The sequence below is a fragment of the Carcharodon carcharias genome, chromosome 5, assembly GCF_017639515.1.
Source record: "Carcharodon carcharias isolate sCarCar2 chromosome 5, sCarCar2.pri, whole genome shotgun sequence".
NCBI classification, from domain to species: Eukaryota; Metazoa; Chordata; class Chondrichthyes; order Lamniformes; family Lamnidae; genus Carcharodon; species Carcharodon carcharias.
Genome location: NC_054471.1, coordinates 46,089,479 through 46,110,703, shown reverse-complemented (window position 1 = coordinate 46,110,703; position 21,225 = coordinate 46,089,479). Strand labels below are relative to the sequence as shown.

Below are 21,225 nucleotides of genomic sequence, written 5' to 3'. Positions count from 1 at the left end.
GCCTGGCCAAGTTAGGCATTAACCGGTCCAGGCAGCGGGCGAACGAGGGGGGTCTTCCGACTGTCTGGCCCTCTTCTGCGGTTACGTTCATGGCCAGGTGTCCCTGGAGAGGCAGCACGCAGTGCCCACCGGCACGATCGAGGCTTTCCGTGCCCGGTGGGCACCGCTGGTACTGGGGTGTTTTATCAACCACTTTGATCATGTTTTAATTTGATGTTTATAAGTCTCCGTTAGGATATTGTTCTTCTTTTAGCAGCATCCTTTTAAGGGGCTGCCTTTTAATTTGCCCCCCATTTTGTTAATTTAGTTTAATTGGTTGCTCAAGAGTATAAGGAGCTCGCCATTACTAGTGTGTAAGTTGTCCATAATTACTGTTGAGGAAGAGGATAACCCATGCATTATGAATGGTCACAAATTGCCAGAGAATTTGCAGTGCTCTGGTTAGTCTTGCAAAAATAGCAGCTTGCCCTTGCCCTTGCCTCCCTGCGCGTTTCAAAACATTTCTGCACTTGCGCATTAATTACCGATTAAATTTGATGCAGAAACTTAGGACTGGCACTCAGCAGTCTAAGGACGCTTTTAATGATGAGATTAATGTTTCTGCAAAATAACACTCAACCTCTCTGGCTCAGAAAAGGAACAATTGAAACTGTGGAATCTCATTCTTGCTGGTAATCAATTGTTCTGAGATTTTAAAAATTTTACATTTTAAAATTTTTTCACCCTTTTGTTTCTCTCTCTCAATAAAATCTATTTCACTTCCTGTACCTGACTGAATCTAATTTGTCCCTTTTCCTTCTCTATCATTCCTGGTTCTTCCTCAATCCGTAAATCTCATTGGCTAAGGAGATGGACTGGTGGTCCCATCATTCAGCAAGATCCAATATGTCCATTAGCCTTCGCAGTACCTTTCAGCTCACACTTCCAGCAATTTGCAACACAAAACCTTTTTGAGATAAAGGATGAGGGAGAAAACCTTACTACTGGGGCCATGCTATGAGATGTCCCACACCAGTAAATTCTAGACCAATGACTTCAGGTCAAGTTAGTTTTACTCTCACTCTACTTCCACTCTATTTAATCCGCACAATATATATGTGCCTGCTTTGAATATACTCCAAAAATACTTCAGTGACTGTAAAGCATTTTAGGCTATCCTGAGATGAAAGGCAGAACATAAATGCAATCTCCTACTTTCATTATAGTCCAAGATCTGAGTAATTCCAGGAATATCTTTCAATGTTAATACTTCGCAGCTGTCCTACAACATGAGCCAGTGCCAGTCTTGTTATCGAAATAACGTATCCATGAAATAAATCTTAAAATGAAAAAGAGGAACTTTTTATAAAACTTGTGCAATTTTTTTTTTATTCATTCATGGTACATGGGCATCGCTGGCTAGGCCAGCATTTATTGCCCATCGCTAATTGACCTTGTTCAGAGGGCATTTAAGAGTTGACCACATTGCTGTGGGTCCAGAGGCCAGACCAGGTAAGGACTGCAGATTTCCTTTCCTAAAAGACAGGTGGGTTTTTAAGACAATCGACAATGATTTCATTCTTTTAATCAGACTTTTAATTCCAGATTTTTTATTGAATTCAAATTCCACTATCTGCCATGGTGGGATTTAAACCTGGGTCCTCAGGGCAGTATCCCGGATCTCCGGATTACTAGTCTAGTGACAATACAGCTATGCCACCACTTCCCCACACCAACAGTCCTCTCTGAGTTTCCTCTCACCACACAACATCCCTCGGTCAGGACAGTAAACTGCAGACCAGCTTTTGGGCTTCCGTATATGAACAGGGGATTGTCAGAGTGGCTCAGGCTGACTGTACCCCTGGCCTACCTTATCCTCTCTTTTGAGGAGCGGAACCTTGGTGTGAGGAAGTGTGGGTATAAGTTTAGATGTTAAACTAGCAGATAGAGGACTGTCATACTGCAAGCATTTGCCTGTGATTATCAGCAACAGTAAACTGCAGCCTATGATTGAGGCAATTAATTGCTTTTTGTTGATACAGCTTATGAAGGAGGGTCCCCCCTTCTCTAGTTTATTAATATTGACAGTTTTCACTTTCATTACTATATACTTTATTATATTAGTGGAAGCATAAACGTATAAAGTATTAAAAACTCCACATTGCTTATGTGGTGCAAGACAACCATTTTATTATGGGGAGAATAAATAATGTGCAGGAAACCTAAATAGAATGTTCTTTTAGCCAAACTGAAAGAGCAATGATGTTTAGTCAAAATAGATGCCGCAATCTTCAATTTTACATTCTACCACTGGTCTCTCATTATCTGTGGGAACCTTCTCCAATTCTTCAAGAACATCTGTACCTGCTACCAGGTGCCTGGCGAAAAACATAAAGAGCCAATTCAGGAAAGATTTTATTCTGAAGAAAAAGAAACTACTTCAAGCAATACTTGAAAACTGTTTCCCTATCTGAGAAAATCTTCAATTTTCTTTCACATGCCCTTAGAGTAGGATACAGAGAAAAACTTGATGGATGAGTACTTGTTCTTTCACCTACAGTCACAATTGTTTTCAAACTGGTTTGCAGGATGTGAGCATTGCCTGTTGCCCATCCCTAATTGCCCTTGAGAAGGCGGTGGTGAGCCGCCTTCCTGAATCACTTGAAATCCATGTGGTGTTGGTACACCCACAATGCTGTTAAGGATTGTCCCAGGGATTTTGACCCAAGGCAGTGAAGGAACAGTGATATAGCTCCAAGTCAGATGGTGTGTGACTTGGGGGAAACTTGCAAATGGTGGTGTTCCCACATGTCTGCTGCCCTTATTCTTTGAGTTGATAGATGTTGTAGGTTGGGAAGGTGCTGTCGAAGGACATTCAGAAGACCTCCCTCCGTCATAATCTCTCTTGCTTTTCCCTATTCTCTGTAGATTAATAAGATGAATGCTCTTCTAAATTTTACTCTCATTATATCTAAAATCCCACATGTACTACATACCATTCCTTTCATGCACACTTGATGTGGAACTATGATTCATTGTACAATATTGTCGTCTAATTTTTTCCCAGGACCTCAAAATTGTGGAGTTCTTAATATCTTCTCTGACAGTCTTTACCTTCTACTGCAACCTTTTGGTTTTTAAAACCCAGAAAGGTGTCTGCTAATCATTTGCATCTTCATTTACCTCATCTTCTATTTCAGTCTTTTCAAGGTTGGAAGTGTCCTGTATTAGGTCCTGAAGTGTCCTGAATTGTATTATTGAAGGCCTTAAACGTTTTCCTTGGTTTCTCAATTAAAAGATAATCTTACCCCTTTCTGTGCGTGGACAGTCTTAACTATTTCATCTGTCTATCCATATGCATATAGATGCAACATGCATGTACCTATGTTTATATATGTCTGTGCATGTGGGATATGAACAAGACTGCAGGTCAGCTTTTTGAAGGATGAATAGTTTCTCAACCTAATTTGAAATAAGAAACTAAACAGCAAAATTAAATTAATTAGATCTTTCACTAGAATAGAATTTATTTTTTCCCAGAAAATATTTCCTTAAGAATGGTAAAACTAAGATTACAAATCTCAAATTGAACAAATAAGTTAACCATGACCTTACAAACATACTGGGGGAGAAATTAAAAAGAGTGGTGGGGGACCAACCAGCATCTGTGGTCCACATTGGTACTAACAACATAAGTAGAAGTAGGATAGAGACTCTGCTCTGGGAGTATGAGCAACTTGGGGTGAAATTAAAAAGCAGAACCTAAAGGTGATAATCTCTGGATTATTACCTGAGCCATGAGTAAATTGGCAATAAAGTAAATAAGATTAGAGAGATGAATATGTGGCTCAAAGGCTGGTGTGGGAGAAAGGGTTTTGATTCATGGGGCACTGGCACCAGCACTGGGGAAAGCGGGAGCTGTATCGTTGGGATGGTCTTCACCTGAACCGTGCTGGGATCAGGATTCTGGGGGGCTTTAAATTAAATAGTGGGGGTGAGGGATCAAGTCTGGGAAGATGTGATAATAAAGGGGGAAGACAAAGCAAGATAGCAAGGTAGCAATAAGAGAAATGATAATCAGAGCATGGCAGGAAGAGACAAAGTATACACACTTAAGAGTGAGCAAGAAGGTAAGGCTAGAGGTTGCAAAAATACTAAAAGGACAGAACTAAAAACTCTGTATTTAAATGCTCATGAATGAATTAAGAGTGCAAATAGAAATAAATATGTATGATCTGATAGCCATTACAGAGACATGGCTGCAGGATGACAATGGCTGGGACCTGAATATTCAAGGGTACATAATATTTCAGAAGGGCAGGAAGTTAGGAAAAAATGTTGTTAACTGATGATGGCAATAGTACATTAGAGAAGGATGATATAGATAAAGAAGCAGTTTGGTTGGAGATAAGAAATAGGAAAAGTAGGAACTCAATTGTTTATAGTTTATAGGCCCCCTACCAGTAATCACACTGTAGGATGGAGTACGTAGGAAGAAATATTGGGGGTTTGTGAGAAATATCTGATGATATTCATGGGTGATTGTAATCTACATGTAGATTGGGTGAATTAGATTGGCAAGGGCAACCTGGAAGGTGGTTCTTAGTGTTTTTGGGATGGTTTCTTAGAGAGACATGTTTTGCTGCCAACCAGGGAGCAGGCTAATTCTAGATCTGGTAAGGTGCACCGAGACAGGATTAATTAATGATCTTATGGTAAAGGAGTGCCTAGGCAGCAGTGATCATAATATGATTGAATTTTGCATTCAGTTTGAGGGAGAGAAGAGTGGGTATAAGACTAGTGTTTTAAATTTAAATAGGTGTCATTATGAGGGCATGAAGACAGAGCTGGTGAAAGTGATCTGGGAAATTAGGTTAAGGGATAGGTCAGTGGAGATGCAGTGGCAGACATTTAAGGAGATATTTCATAACACTCATTCCAGTGAGAAAGAAAAACTCAAGGGAAAGCTGTAGGTAACTAAGGAAGTTAAAGATAGTCCCAAATTGAAAGAAAAAGTATACAATTCTGTGAAGAATAGTGGCAGATTAAAAAAGTGGACAGAACATTAAAACAGCAAAGAACGACTAAAAGGATAATAAGGGAGAAATTGGAGTATGAGAGAGAAAGCTAACTGGAAATATAAAAAAAGATAATAAGAGTCTCTACAGGTATTTAAAAAGGAAATGAGGAAATAAATCGGAGCATTGATCCTCTAGAGACTGAGTCTGGGGAATTAATGAAAGATAAGGAAGTGGCAGATGAATGGAACAGATATTTTGCATCTATCTTCACTGTGGTGGATACAAATAACATCCCAGAAATATGTGTGAATCAAAAGGTGAAAGGGAGGGAGGAACTTAAAACAGTTACAATCATCAGGGGAAGGGTACTGAGAAAGTTATTAGAACTAAAAGCTGACAGGTCCCGAGGTCCTGATGGACTTCATCCTAGGGTCTTAAAAAAAGTAGCTGCTGAATTGGTTGATGCATTCGTTTTAATTTCCCAAAATTCCCTAGGTTGTGGAAAGGTCCATCAGATTGGAAAATAGCAAATGTAACTCCCCTATGCAAGATAGGAGAGACACAGAAAGCAGGGAACTACAGGCCAGTTAGCTTAACATCTGTCATAGGGAAAATGCTAGAATCTATTATTAAGGAGGTCTGACAGCATCTGTGGAGAGGAAGACAGTTAACGTTTTGAGTCCGAATGACTCTTCATCAGAACCATTCGAGTCATTCAAGTCATTCGGACTCGAAATGTTAACTGTCTTCCTCTCCGCAGATGCTGTCAGACCTGCTATTTTTGTTTTTGTTTCAGATTTCCAGAATCCGCAGTATTTTGCTTTTATACTATTAAGGAGGGTTGGGCAAGAAATACTGTAGAGCCTGTGACACCTACACCCCTCGAAAGAATTTTAAAAAGGCTCTAGCAAGGCACTTAGAAAATCTCAGTGTAATCAGGCGGAGCCAACAAGGTTTTGTGATAGGGAAATCATGTTTGATTAATTTACTAGAATCTTTTGAGGAAGTGACTGGCAATGTGGATAAAGAGGAACCTGTGGATGTGGTGTACTTAGATTTCCAGAGGCATTCAGCAAGGTGCCACATCAAAGGTTACTACACAAAATAAGAGCACATGGCGTAGGGAGTAACATATCAGCATGGAAGGAGGATTGGTTAACTAAGAGAAAGCAGGGAGTAGGCATAAATGGGTCATTTTTAGGTTGGTAAGATGTAACGAGTGGAATGCCACAGGGATCAATGCTGGGGCCTCAACTATTTACAATTTATATCAATGATTTGGATAAAGGGACTAAATGTATAGTTGCTAAATTTGCTGATGACACAAAGATAGGTAGGAAGGTAAGTTGTAAAGAGGACATAAGGGGTCTGCAAAGGGATATAGATAGATCAAGTGAGTGGGCAAAAATTTGGCAGATTTCATATAATGTGGGAAAATGTAAACTTGTCCACTTTGGCAGGAAGAATAGAAAAACAGCACATTATCTAAATGGAGAGAGATTGCAGAACTCTGACGTACAGAGGGATCTGGGTGTCCTGATGAATCACAAAGTTAGTATACAAGTACAACAAGTGATTAGGAAGGCAAATAGAATGTTATTGTTTATTGTAAGGGGAATGGAATATAAAAGTAGGGATATTTTGCTGCAGTTGTACAGGATGTTGGTGAGACCACATCTAGAATACTGTGTGCAGTTTTGGTCTCCTTATTTAAGAAAAATCATAATTGCATTAGAAGCAGTTCAGAGAAGATTCACTCGACTGATTCCTTGAATGAAGGGGTTTTATCTTGTGAGGAAAGGTTGGGCCTGTATCAATTGGAGTTCAGACGAATGAGAGGTAGTCTTATTGAAACATATTAAATCCTGAAGGATCAAAACAGAGTGGATGCTGAAAGGATGTTTCCCCTTGGGGGACAGAGCAGAACTAGGAAACACAGTTTAAAAATAGGGAGTCTCTTATTTAAGGCAGACAAAGAGAATTATTTTCTGAGAGTCATGAGTCTGTGGGACGCTATTATCCAGAGAATGGCAATGGCAAGATCATTGAATATTTTTTAAGGCAGAGGTAGATTCTTGGCTAACAAGGAGATTAAAGGGCATCAGGAGTAGACCTGAAAGTGGAGCTGAGGCCACAGTCAGATCAGCGATGATCTTATTGAATGGCGGAGGAGGCTTGAGGGGCTGAATGGCCTATTCCTGCTTCGAGTTCATATGTAAATTCATTCACATAGCATGGCACAACACAGACTTAACTCCAATCCCTGAGGAATAGGCGGATCTGCAGTTCGCTACCTGTGCAGCATTCTTCAATTATATCATCGAATTTCTCCTGCACTAAGTTAAACTAACAATATTCAGGAAACCTGAAATACCAACCCAAAAGCTACAAGTTTGGTGTTCATCCAAAGACATGGCTGTAATGTGATGTAGAACTGGCTTCCATTAGTATGCCGCCCCTTGTTAGCCATTCCAAGAATTCCTCTCTTGCAGTGGGAGATAGCATAGGTCTCATCTAATAAAAGAAAGCACATTGCTGGTACTGGTGGTGATCAAAACCTTCTCCATTTGTGACTTGGTGATTCCTAGATTAATCGGTGAGAGTCCCATTGCTCCATTTTAATTCTGACCTGAACACCTCATCACACCATTATTTATTTCAAGGACCATTTCACTCCAGGCATATTTAAAACCTCAAGATAAATCACTCACGGAATAAATTGCACTCAAATCTTAAAGGGATATTTTTTTCATGGAAATAACTTATCATGCCATCTGAACTGCTTCATGAGATTGCTGCCTGGTCATCAAGTCCACCTATTGATCTCCATGACAATTTGATAATACTGTTGGCTGACCTTCAGTAGGATTAATAATATTGAAGTTACGCACAGTGAATGTCACTGCCTTTTCTGCAACAACCTTTTCCCACAAGGTTGACGTTATACTTGTGAAATGTTAATCTGAAAGAGCCTTGATTGCTGTATTCAGTTACACCCTGAAAAATCCCCATGGTTTGGTTGAAAAAAAAAGCATATTGTTTTTAATTAACTTTTATGGTGAAACAAATATACTGTCCATTTCTTGTTAAACCGCCAAATAGGATTCATGAGGAAATATTTTATATATTTTATTACATGGAGTCCTTCATTTTTAGTGAACGAGCATTGGAGAAAACCAAGCCACATCCCCTTTTAATGGCATTGGCTGCTGTAAACTGGTGAGTTTAAATGCCCCAAAGCCACTTTGACAAGATAAGTGTGTAAGGTAAGTGGGTGAGGGGGTAGGGTGCGTTGGGGGTGGTGAGTGAGGGCAGTAGATGGGGCTGGGGGGATAGTTGGGGAGGTAGTCAGCGGGTGGGGGTTGTTGGGGGTGAGTGGGTCGGGGAGTAGTCGGGGGGTGGGGTGTCGGCGTAGTTGGTTGGACAGGGGGAGTAATCGTGAGGTCCAGTGGGGAGTTGGCAGGTAACCCAGGGGTTAGCACTGGTTTTAATCCTTCTAACTTTTCCTTGGTAACTATTCGGTTAAGTGAGTCTCTGACTTTAAATCAGACTTTTGGAGGGTTTCAGATGCAGATTATTATCGAAGTTAAAACTTCCCAGGCAATTCCCGTGTATTCAGCGTCGGGGACTTCACAGAGGGTCCCCAGTGCATTTTCAGGGATATCTCCGGGGTATGACCACCCGGAGACAGAAAGATCTGGGCCCTGGGCTGACATCTAACAGGTTACTTGCAATCCTGGGTGACCACCTCTCTGTTGAAAGTTTCGGGTTCAAGCATCACTCCAGCAACACTGGCAAGTGGACACTGGGAAGCCAGTTCTGAATGTTGGGTTGACGGGGGTGGGGGGAGAGGTGTGAAGAGTGGGTGGGGGGAGGGGGAGATTTGCGAAGAGTTGGGGGGGGGGGGAGAGGCGTGAAAAGTTGCAGAGGGAGAGGCGCCAAGTGTAGGGGGGAGGGAGAAGGTGCAAAGAGGGTGGGGTTTTCTCCCCAACAATTTTCTTGAACTCCAGAGGGCACTAGTTGTTTGCACTACATGTCCCCGAGTAACCAGAATCCACAACTCGCCACTGAGAGACTCCATGTTGTTTCAAGCACTGACATGGCACGTCCTTTTTAACAAGGTTAAGTGATATACAAACATTAGCGATGGAATCCTTGCCATCATGCCCTGTAAGGGTTCTCCCATGACAAAACTTGCTGTTTTTCTTTACCTTCAAATGTTTCTCCGTAAATGGATACTCCACCATCTCCTCTACCTTTTAAAATGTCTATGGTTTCAAGAAAAAAAATACCAGAGTGAAGATCGGGATTTAAAAAAAGGACAAAGTTTTGCCAAGTTTACCTCAAAAAGCTATAATAGTGATTAGTTTCTGTTACTATATAATGCTTTGGTATTTTTGTAGTCCTGGAATTAATTTTACTCAAGCCTGTTGCATGAAATATAAAATTGCATACATATTTTTATATAGTTAACTATTTTCCATCTTCCCCGGACACTCTCTTCATAATAGACATCTTCATCATCTCATTCCTGAGTACGGCAGGCTACAGCCATCAGCTTATGAGTGGACTGCCTTCCCACTAGTGGAGCTGGTTAGGCCACTTCACAGTCCCACTCCCCCAAAACCAAATTCTTCTATTATCTTAGGGTCATTCAGGAGAATAAAGATAAGCCCAAATTCCTCTTTTCCACTCCAACCGCCTCATTCTTTCCCCTCCTCTAATAGACCCTCCGTTTTCATTTCTGATCCTAGATGGGAGCAGATCACGGGCAGGTGTGGTACACATCCGGACAACACACTGGCTGGGAAATTCCCTCGGAGCTGCTCCGATTCTGTTGGTGTAACTTCAGCAGAAGTAGAGTGAAATCCCCATTTCTATGGGGAAGCACGGTGCCTAACAGACTCTGGTGAAGGAACAGCAGAGTGGCTGCAGCCCTGTGGAATTCCATGGATTTTCCAGACCCTTATGTGTGGTAAGAACCATAATAATTTGTGAAATGTGGTTTTAAACCTGGTTAACGCTACTTACAGCCATTGTTACTTTAAAATGTACAGAATTCTGATCCATGTTGGGTGCTACAATCCTGTTATTAAATTAGCTTTCAGTCTCACCTCCTCCTTGAATCCAGGTATTCCTCACAAGTCTGTGAAATATGGTTCCTTTATAACAAAGCCATAGGTTTGGAGGTGAGAAGCCTGCCTCTCCTGTGCACAGTGCCTTAAAATTCTTGCAAGTCTTTGGACAAACATCTGTAAAAAGCTTTCAATGTATTATTGATTAGTATCGGTATTTTGTGAGCTGAATTTATAGCTCTGATCATAAATAAGCTTCCCCTTCTCCAAGAAAGAAAAATCTCAGGATGTTCTGAAACACTTCACAGCTGCTGAAGTACTTTTGAAGTGTAGTCACTGTTGCAATGTAGGAAATGGGACAGCTAGTTTCTGTAAGGTCCCACAAACAGCATCGTGATGATGGCCAGATAAATTAGCCAGGACACCAGGCCGAAGTCTCCTGCTCTTCTTTGACATAGCGCCAAAGGATCTTTTTGCCCAGTTAAGACAGGAACTGGCAGACGCAGTTTAGTGTCTCATCTGAAAGATGGAACCTCTGACAGTGCAGTGCTCCCTCAGTACTGCACTGATGTGTTAGACTGGAATATTTGCTTATGTCTCTGAAATGGGACTTAAAACCCATGACTTTTTGACTCAGAGGTGAGAGTGCTACCACTGAACCACATCCAACACCAAGGAATCCAGGATCTGAACCATGGAGACCAGGAAGGTAGCTGGCCAATGCTGAGATAGGTGACTTTAGTTAGCATGAGGGCAATACATTTGGATCTAGCGTTTCTGCCATAGAGAAAGGAAATAAAAGCAGCCGGCAGTCCTGATACTGATTGTCATTCAGCGAACCTTACGGGAAAGGTGTTTATAATTTGGGTGAGGATAGGATCAGGCTCAGTAGCAGTGGTTCCAGATTGAGCAGCCTAACAACATCCTATAGAGTCTCGTGTATGAAGAGCAGATATTTGTTTGGAGTGTTGGGTGCCCTCATTCCCTGTGAGACTATATTCTAGTATGAATCAAGATCTTCACAAGAGAAGGGGTAATGAGGGAGAAACCAGATTGGGGAGAGGGCAGAAAACAACATTTCACTGCATTCCTTACCTCAAATAACAACCTCCCATTAGGTTTCTGATCAATGGAGATGTCCATGTAAACAAACGTGTGCTGTAGAAAACAAAGATAACCTGTCAAAATGTCAAATTAGTCCAATTGTCCTTTTTTGAAGAAGACAATGACAAAAAATCTGGCAAAGAGCAAAAAGGCCTGCTAGAAAACATAATGAGTTGTAGAAAGAACTATCAGCAATATGGAGGGTTAATCCAAAAGGTGAGTCAAATTAGTTGCTGCCAGATCAAGAAATCTGCAATTTAGTGTTCAAGGTATGTTGCAAACTGGACAGGAAGGCTATTTGCTTTAAGTAATTGTAACAGCAAGAGTGACTGCAATATGTGCAGCTAAAAATCAGTATAATAGACAGAACCATGGAAAGTTTTCCATGCGATATATTGCACAGCTCTGAGGTAAAGGATAGCCTACTGAGGTGGGCAATTGGTTTTTGACAAGAAAGAAACTTCAAAGACACAGGATTTGGAATAGACAGAACAACAAAAAATGCAAATGCTGGAACTCTGGTGGGGAAAAAGCAAAACGTGTTGGTAGGACAAAACAGGTGGACAGCATATGACTGGGAGCCAAGTTAATGATTCTGGTACGAAGGGTTATCTTTATCATTCAGATGTTGATTGACCCAATGTACATATCCAACAGTTTCAGCTTTTCCAGGACCTGGAAGGGAGCTCAGATTTTCTGCTGGAGTCAGAGAATGTTAGGGAGTAGATGTCATGACTCTCCTTTTGCCTCTCTATCTCCTAGTTTTTAAATGACCCCAACACTGATGCAATCGCTCATAATGTGTAGATTTTGGTCTTTCTTTCCCCATTTATTCTGGCAGTATATATATTTTTAAAATCTCGTTGGCCACCTGTGGATGGTCAGTGGAACATTGCAGCTGCAGCAAGTTTCTGAGGCCCTTTCCGAGGGCAGACCCCTTCAGTAGGTCTAGGGGAGGGAGGTGTAGTTAAGAGCCTGCAAAAGTTACAAAAAATGCTCCAGATGTCTGAAAATTGGCCTTGGTCAGGGATTCTGTCCGGCAGAGGTCCCACCATCCCAAAGGTACCCCAAATTCCACATGATCCACATGGGAGTCGGTGGTGCAGTGGTATTGTCAATGGACTAGTAATCCAGAAACCCAGCGTAATCCTCTGGGGACCTGGATTCTAGTCCCACCATGGCAGATGTTGGAATTTGGGGGTGGGGAAATGGCATAGTGGTATTGTCAATGGACTAGTAATCCAGATACCCAGGGTAAATGCTCCAGGGACCAGGGTTTGAATCATGAAATGGGAGATGGTGGAATTTGAATTCAATTTAAAAAAAAAATCTGGAATTAAAAAGTCTAATGATGACCATGAAACCATTGTCAATTGTTGTAAAAACCCATCTGGTTCACTAATGCCCTTTAGGGAAGGAAATCTGTTGTCCTTACCTGGTCTGGCTTACATGTGACTCCAGAACCACAGCAATGTAGTTGACCCTGAAATGGCCTAGCAAGCTACTCAGTTGTATCAAACCAATACAAAAAAGGAATGAAGCTGGACGGACCACCCAGCATCGAGCTAGGCACCAGAACCATCTAGGAAGGACAAGGGCAGCAGATAGGTGGGAACACCACCACCTGGAAGTTCCCCTCCAAGCCACTCACCATCCTGCCTTGGAAATATATCGCTGTTCCTTCAGTGTCGTTGGGTCAAAATCCTGGAACTCCCTTCCTAACAGCACTGTGGGTGTACCTACACCACATGGACTGCACTGGTTCAAGAAGGCAGCTCACCATCACTGTCTCAAGGGCAACTAGGGATGGGCAATAAATGCTGGCCCAGACAGCAAAGCCCACATCCCATGAATGAATTAAAAAAAAATCTGGAAAAGGCTGGAAACTTTGCTATAACTTGGCAAAATGACCAAGGACATGGGTTGCATGGATGGTTGGATTTGCAACTGTAGTTCAAGCAGTTCTCTACGTTGTTCAATGATTGCTTTTAAGGCAGTGACCTGAGTGTGAGAGGATGAATAACATTATGATGTTCTACAAAGTAAAGATCTATCAGTTTCACCAAATCTCTTAATCATCATTTCATAATGAACAGCAGGGGCACTAGATGATCTCCAGAGATCTACAAAAATGAACTTTGTTTTACTTTGAGTTGACAAGATTCTGCTAAATAGAAAATTCACCAAAGCAGCTGTAAATGTACATTTATTAAAGGCCTGTTGTACATGTGCTAATAACATTATTTAGGTAAAGGATTATTCTGATGACAATGATAGGGGACACAGGGAGCCCAAATTGATGAACAGGGAGAAAGCAACTTAAAAACTGGAGGTTGTCCCCAGCAAAGACTCAAATCTCAGTACCAGTTACTGAACGCTTCCATCATGTGGTTGATTAAAATTTAGAGAATATTTCCAGTCATCATCCATGAAAGCATTATATATTTTAAACATTTTGCCTGCAGTTATTTTGACCCTGGTTTATTCAAGGCATGGATGAGGGTAAAGATATCATGAATATGAGTGACTTGCAAGTCTAGCTTTACATTGTAAGGAAATGCTGATACTTACCTGGATGCCCTTCAGATACTCAGAATAAAAATGTTCAGCTATTGCATCATACAGAACTTTAGGTCTAAAATCTGTGTAGCCAAACTCATCTTCTGCCCATTTCAGGAAATCTTTCTCATCACCAAGAAGCTGGCCATTGACAAAGCAAATGACATTGGAGGAGAAACCCCACATATTACCTTTGAATGCCTGTGGAGAAAAAAAATAGCTGGTGTCTTTAACTTTTGCAAATGTTATGAACTCTTTGATAAAGTGGCACCATCTTCATGAACAATTTTTGGTAAACTTTTAATTTGTTTACAGACACACAATAATGCAGTCATCCAAATTAAGCAAGTTATTGTTCATGTAGAGCATAGATTCGTACAACAGAGGAGACCATTCAGCCTGTTGTACAGTCCCCTTGTTCACAGAGTCACTCACCTGGATATCAACAAAGAAGAGTCTGTTCTATTTTACCCACTTCTGCTCTCACTCCTTTCCCCGCCCTCCCATTATCACAATAGGGTTCTCCTTGTCTTCATTTCCCACCCCGCTAGCCTCCGTATTTGCCATTTCTGCCACCTCCAGCGTGATGCCATCATTAAACACATCTTCCATTTCTCGTATTTTGAAGGAACCATCCTAGTCACTCCCAACACCATCTCCCTTTCTGATGACACATCTCAATGCAAGCACTGGAGAGCCAACTCCTGTCCTTTTATCTCTTCCCTTTTCACTACCCAAGGTCCAAGCATTCTTTCCAAGTGAAACAGTGATTTTCTTCTACTTCTTTCAAGTAAGTATACAGTATTCACTGTTCAGAATGTGGTCTGCTCTATGTTAGGGAAACCAAAAGCATTTTGGGTGATCACTTTGCGGAATACTTCCATTCAGTCTGCAAGCCTGATTCTGAGCTCCCAGTCGTCTGCCCTTTTAATTATCCACCTTGTTCCCAATCTGACATTTCTGGCCTTGGCCTGCTACAGTGTACCAATGAAACCCAAGGCAAGCTTGTGGAACAACACCTTATCTTTCAACTGGGCACTCTCCAACCATCTGAACTGAAATTGAGTTTAACAATTTTGGTCATAACCTTGGTCCTCATTTGGTTTCATGTTTCTTTGCTGTTTTTTTTTCTCTTGTCACCTTCTTGTTCCCTTCACTTTGCATTTGGATGGCAGCTAACCTGGCATTCACACCTCCTGTAGACTTATCTTTCTTTACTTGTTCCAGTATCACTCCCTTTGGCCTTGCAACATGAAACCTTTTGTTATTTAATCTCTCCTGCCCTCCACCCTAACACCGTTCTCCCCTTTTGTTCTTGTTCTCACCCTCCCCACTCTAACTTGCTCAAAGCCTTTACTTCTCCCAGTTGATGAAAGGTCACAGACCTGAAATGTTAACTCTACTTTTCTCTTCACAGATGCTGCCTGATCTGCTGAGTATTTCCAGCATTTTCTGTTTTTATTTCAGGTTTCCATGTGTTGCTTTTGACCAAGAAACAGTCCCTTAGTGAGAAAGAAAAGAGGAATGCCAAGACCCTTTGCAGCAAAATCACAGAATCAAAGGATAAACCGTAGCTGACAAGGGTCGTTCATGAATATCTCACTCTCGCCCATCTCAGGAGTGGTATCTTCTTAGAGTTTTGTGAAACCACTTAGCAGGATTAGCAATGATTAGCAAGGGTCAGTCTTGAACAACGTCATTATCATGTTGATTGTTAACCAGTTAATTCTGTTTCTACTTACTTTAAGAAGAGAAAAATCATTTTTGAAAACAAAGCAACAGTTGTTGAGGGGTGGAGCAGCATAGTGTTTATATTACTGGACTAATCATCGAGAGATTATAAATTCATATTCTACCATGGCGGCAGTGGAATTTAAATTAAGTTAATTAAATAAGTCTGCGGTTAAAAGATAGTATTCAGCAATGGGGACCATGAAGTGACTGCATTGTTGCAAAAACTCATCTGGTTCATTAATATCCTTTAAGAAGGAAACTTGCCATCCTTACCTGGTCTGGCCTATGTGTGACTCCAGGCCCACAGCACTGTGGCCGACTCTTAAATGCTCTCTGGAATGGCCTAGGAAGCTATTCAGTAGGTGGCTCGCCATCACCTTCTTAAGGGCAATTAGGGATGGGTAATAAATGCTGGCCTTGCCACTGACACACACATCCCCTAAAAGAATACAGGAATAGGGGTAGGCCATTCAGCCCTTGAGCCTGTTCCACAATTCAATTAGAATATGTTTGATTTGTGCATCAACTTCATTTATTCATTATTCCACATTCCTTAATACCCTTATCTAACAAAATCCATCTCAGTTTTGACATTTTCAATTAACTCCCTAGCCTCAACAACTTTTTGAGGGAGCATGTTCCAGATTTCCACTTCCTTTTGTGTGAAGTAGTAATTCCTGATATCACCCCGGATAACTTAGCTCTAATTTTAAAGGCCATGCACCCTTGTTATGGACTCCCCCAGAGGAAATCATTTATTTCTTTGTTCCTTTTTAATTTTTTAAATCATCTTGAACACCTCAATTAGGTCACCCCTCAATCTTCCAGACTTGAGGGAATACGAGTCTGGACTACGCAACTTGTCAACGTGCAGTCCGAACAGACCAAAGCAAAGTTTAATCATGACCTCCTCTGGCTTCTATTCTACAGCTTTAGAATTTATTTTGGTCTATGTTGAGGATCTTATAAATGGCTTCAGCGTCCTTAGGTTTGGCTGGGAAGGTGAGGTCAGAACAGAGTTCCTTCCCACTATTCTACATAGTATATTGTGACTCCTGCTGGCAAGTCAATTGTTTTACATGCTTCCTCATAAGATCATCCAGATTCTTTGTAACATCAGTGTGAGCTTCAGGACATGCCCACCTAGAATCTTTTATGTTGACCTCACCAAATTTTAGCAAGGCTGGGGGAAGATTCTTAAATTGAATAGGAATGGTGGGCAACACCTTCATTAAACCAGCAACTGGGGTGTTTTCCCATTAAAGAAATTGCAGATTGTATTGGATTAGCTGCTATTGCCCTCTCTCCCTCGGAAAACATCCTCGGGAACTTCTTTTTTAAGGAGCTCATATTTAAAAATGAAAAAAAGCCTCACTTACTTTTGGGAGCCCACAATCCAAGTGGGCACATAGGATTTCCCCAGTGTGCCCACCTGGGTTCTTTGGCAATATGACTTCCCTGGTCTCATGTCAGATATAGCCCCTGACGATTTTCAACACCCCAGGAATTTGTGCCTTTGGAAGACCCAACCTGAGAAAAAGCTCCACTCCTTACAAGATCCGTGGAAACCCTGGAATAATGGGAGGATCCAGTGTATCTGGCCTTTCAATGCATTCCTATTGAAGTCATGGAAGGAATTCACTAATGGGGCCATGTATTTTGGGACCCTGATTTGGTCGTAGTCTGTAAGGGAAGTCCATTGTTGAGATGGTTTAAGGGAGCACTGCTGATAACCAAATGGTATTCCTGCTACCAAAACAAATTCTTAAAACAAATTCATTGTAGTCTGAAGTATCCCCCTTTTAAATGAGCTCAGATTAATAATTAAAAAGACACAAATACCTTCTTCTTCTCATCTAAGTACGCATGCCAGGCAAATTCCAGAAGTGGACGTATTACTGGGTCAGCCAGCTGGGAAGGATATGTCTGCTTCAGCACCTGCATAAAAAGGAATTTTTAAAAAAAACTTTATTGTTTCAGTCTTTCGTCCCACAATGAGGAGAGTGAGATATTTTCAGTTTTGATTGTTTCAATTGACCTAACCTCAAAGCTTTTAGGGGAAAGAGTTTCAGATCGACATCCCCTTTGTGTGAAGTGTGCTTCTTGACATCACCCCCTAGCTCCAATTTTAAGGTATGCTCCTTATTCTGGTTCCCCCACCAGAGGAAATAGTTTCTTTGTGCCTTCTGTCATTCTGGTCTTGCTGGTCTCCGGTTCAAGAAGTTGTCCAAGACTGGGTGTTGCAGACTAGCACCTTCCAAGGTCCAGGGCCACATGCTGAGGGGTGCACTAAAACTTGGAGCAAACATTGCAAAGGTGCAACGGGGAAAGGGCACCATCTAAGGCCTTTCAGCTTTAGTACACCAAGGGACTGGAAACTGGGTAAAAGCCCTCGGCTTGAAAGTTTGGCATGTAATGTAGCTTGTAAATATTAACTGTAGTTGTAAATGTAGTGAGTGACATATGGTATTGGAAGAAACTGATTTGGTTTGCAACTTATGTCATGTCAGCTTTGAACAGTCATGTAAAGTACTTTTATAAATTTATGAATAAAGTATATTTTTAAAAAATGTTTCTTTCTCTCTACTGTACGAAAACCTTAATCTTCTTAATCTTATTATCTCGGTGGAAACTAGCAACTTTTAAAAAGAAATTTAAAAAGAATTACTCCACAAGGTTTCACGTTTTAAACAAAAACTTTTACGATACAAAATTTAAACAAAACAAGTACTACTCAATTGACACTATATTTTGTAAACACTTATACTTTATACCCAAAAATCTTAACAGCACCCTTCTTGTTTTGCTTTTAATTCCACCCAAGAGTTCCCATATACTTTACAGGACCTTGAGTATTTTTTTACTTCTCCTGGGACCAAACCAAGGTGTGCCACAGCCCTCAGCAATTCACTTTGATTCTCCTCAATGTTCCCGCAATTCTCCGAGGTATGAGATTTCTTGGGATCCTTCCACTAGCATCGGGCTAGTGGAACTCTTCTTAAGCACTTCAACTGTGTACGGCCCAGCTCAAGCATTGGGCCTTACTGCTTTCTTGTCTAGCGATTCCAAATCGGAAAACACACTTGGTTTCTGAAAGCCCTCTGTTAGCAGTCTACAGCTCCTTGCCTCAAAGCTGCTTTCAGGTTTCAACTCCAACTGCCTGCTTCTGTGAGAAATCACACAGATAAACCCAAAACAAAAAAAAGGAATGCCTCCCTGCATTCTATCCTCATGGCAACATGACACACCTTGGATGTCCCAGATAGAGATTTAAATTAATTATCTCCCATTCCCAAACCTTCCCTTTGTTCTTGGAAATTATATGGATAATTCAAACTCCTTATTGAGATAGCTGCAGACTTCCATCACAAAGCCCAGATAGGAATCATCTGTTGTTTAATGTTTTCCCCCTTCCAACTCTGACCCTATCAAATATACATAGGCCACCCTTTGAAATGCAATTTGTTTAGGTTTATCTAATTGATTCTAAGCAGGTGTTTTCATTTATCTTGCATTTAAAACGTTCAATCACCATACTAAACATATTCCCAAAACGTATGAATCATGAAATTAAATATTTGTAACATTAAACACGTCAAATAGATCATCTCTTATTTTTCTACGTTCAAGGGGACACAGGCATAGTCTGTAAAACCTGTTCTCATAACTTGCTCCTGTTAGCCCAGTATCATTCTGGTGAATTTAGCGCTGTCCCCTCTCCAAGGTCAATATCTCCTGAGGTGTGATGCCCTGAGCTGAATGCTGTACACAATTTGGGATCTGACCAGAGCTTTATAGAAAGAAAATAACTTATTAACCTTTGTATTTCAGGTTTTTACAGGTTAATATTTCATTAGCCTTTTTAGTTATTTTTCGTACCTGTCCACTAATTTATAATGATTTTTATACGCAGACCCCTAAATCTTTCTGTTTCTCCACTGTTCCTAGCTTCACACCATTTAAGAAATACTCTGCTCTATCCTTTTTAGGTCTAAAATGGATGACCTTGCACTTCCCACATTGAACTCCATCTGCCACTTTTGCCCACTCACTTAATCCATCAACATCCCTTTGCAACTTTCTGCTCCCATCTACACTATTTATTTTGCCACCTAGCTCAGCAAACTTGGTTACATGGATCTTTATTCCTTTGTCTAAGTCACATGAGGAACAGCTTTTACACAGTGAGTGGTTACGATCTGAACTGACTGCCTGAGAATGTGGTGGAGGCAGATTCAATCATGGCTTTCAGAAAATAAATGGATAATTATCTGAAGAGGAAAGAAATGCAAGACAATGGGGAAAAGGTGAGGGAATGAGACATGGTGCATTGCTCTTGCAGAGCCAGCACAGATATGATGGGCCAAATGGCCACTTTCTATGTTGTAATCATTCCATGTTTATATGATTTATAAATATAGTGAAAAGCTGAGGCCTCTGAACAGATCCCTTAGGGAAATCACTATTCACATCTTGCCAATTTGAGTACATATTCCTTGTCCCTACTCTGTCTTCTAACTCCCAATCAATTCCCTATCTACATCAATAGGATATCTCCAATCCCATGTACTATCATTAATTGTTAACAATCTCTAGTGTGGAATGTTATCTGATGCCTTCTGGAAACCCATATAAATAACTCCCTTATCTAGTATTTTAATCACCTGCTCAAAAATTTAATTATTTTTTAGGCATGACTTGCCCTTTACAAATCCAAGTTAATTATATCCAATCAGCTCATGTCCAAATGTTCAGTCACTTTGTCCCAAATAAAAACTTCTAGTAACCATGCCAACGATAGATGCTAAAGTAATATATCTTAGTTTATCTCTCCTACCCTTCTTAAATAATGGAGTGACATTGGCAAATTTCATTTCCGTATTGGCTGAGGTCATCCATGGAGGCCCCGCCTTCTCAACCTCACCCTTCACCTGAGGTGTGGTGACCCTCATGTTAAAATCACCATCAATCGCCTCTCTCTAACGAGAGAGCAGCCTATGGTCCTCTGGAACTACAGCCACTTTCTTCTTCTTCTTCTTCTAATCCAGAGGAACAATTCCTGAATCAAGAGACTTTTGGACAATCATAAGTAGAATATCTGCAATTTTTCACTTACGTCTTTTAATACTCTGGGGCGTAAATATAAGGCCCTGGAAACTTACCTATCTTTAGTCTCATTATTTTCTCAAGCTATATTTTTAAAATTTTTATTAAGCCTAATAAGTTCCTCCTCTTGATTTATTTATACTTTTTCTTGTATCCCGGGTACTTTAGTTACTTCCTCTATTGTGAAGACTGATAGAAAGCAAATTTTTAGCAAATCTGCCATTTCAAATTTTCAATTACAATATTTGGATATGATTTTTCACAACATACCCCAGTAATGAAGACTTCCACATCAGCATGGTCACTTTCATTTTATATTTGCAAGTTAGTTAAATAGCAAAATTTACAGCAACTTGGGAAGGACAGAGTGTGGTTGGCTTAAGCATAAATGCTTTGCTGCAATATAGGCTCATACATTGAAAAACAGAGGTACAATATAATTATAGCACAACATTTTTTTCGGTAGTTTCCATTAGAATGTGGGCATTAGGATTTAGAATGGAAAAATGACATAACGTGACAAAGGCATGACAAGAGGAAGTAATATTTTGCAGACAACAAATAGAACTTAGTTCAAATTTCTTACCATTTTCAGACGATTAAATTCCTGATTCGGTAATAGTTTTAGTAACCGCTAAAATATGATA

The 21,225-nt window shown here is 40.7% G+C and overlaps 1 protein-coding gene across 1 annotated transcript; it reads right to left on the bottom strand.

The window, feature by feature from the left end:
* Positions 1 to 2,169: 2,169 nt before the first annotated feature.
* On the bottom strand, positions 2,170 to 20,889 carry ppil6 (peptidylprolyl isomerase (cyclophilin)-like 6). Its single transcript, XM_041187341.1, has 9 exons — positions 20,849 to 20,889; positions 18,518 to 18,638; positions 17,315 to 17,410; positions 13,751 to 13,939; positions 11,171 to 11,233; positions 10,115 to 10,262; positions 9,212 to 9,268; positions 7,379 to 7,514; positions 2,170 to 2,357 (listed from the first exon to the last, which is right to left on the bottom strand). Exons 1-9 carry the CDS (start codon positions 20,887 to 20,889, stop codon positions 2,246 to 2,248), a joined length of 963 nt encoding a protein of 320 aa, XP_041043275.1. The 3' UTR covers positions 2,170 to 2,245.
* Between the last annotated feature and the right edge of the window lie 336 nt (positions 20,890 to 21,225).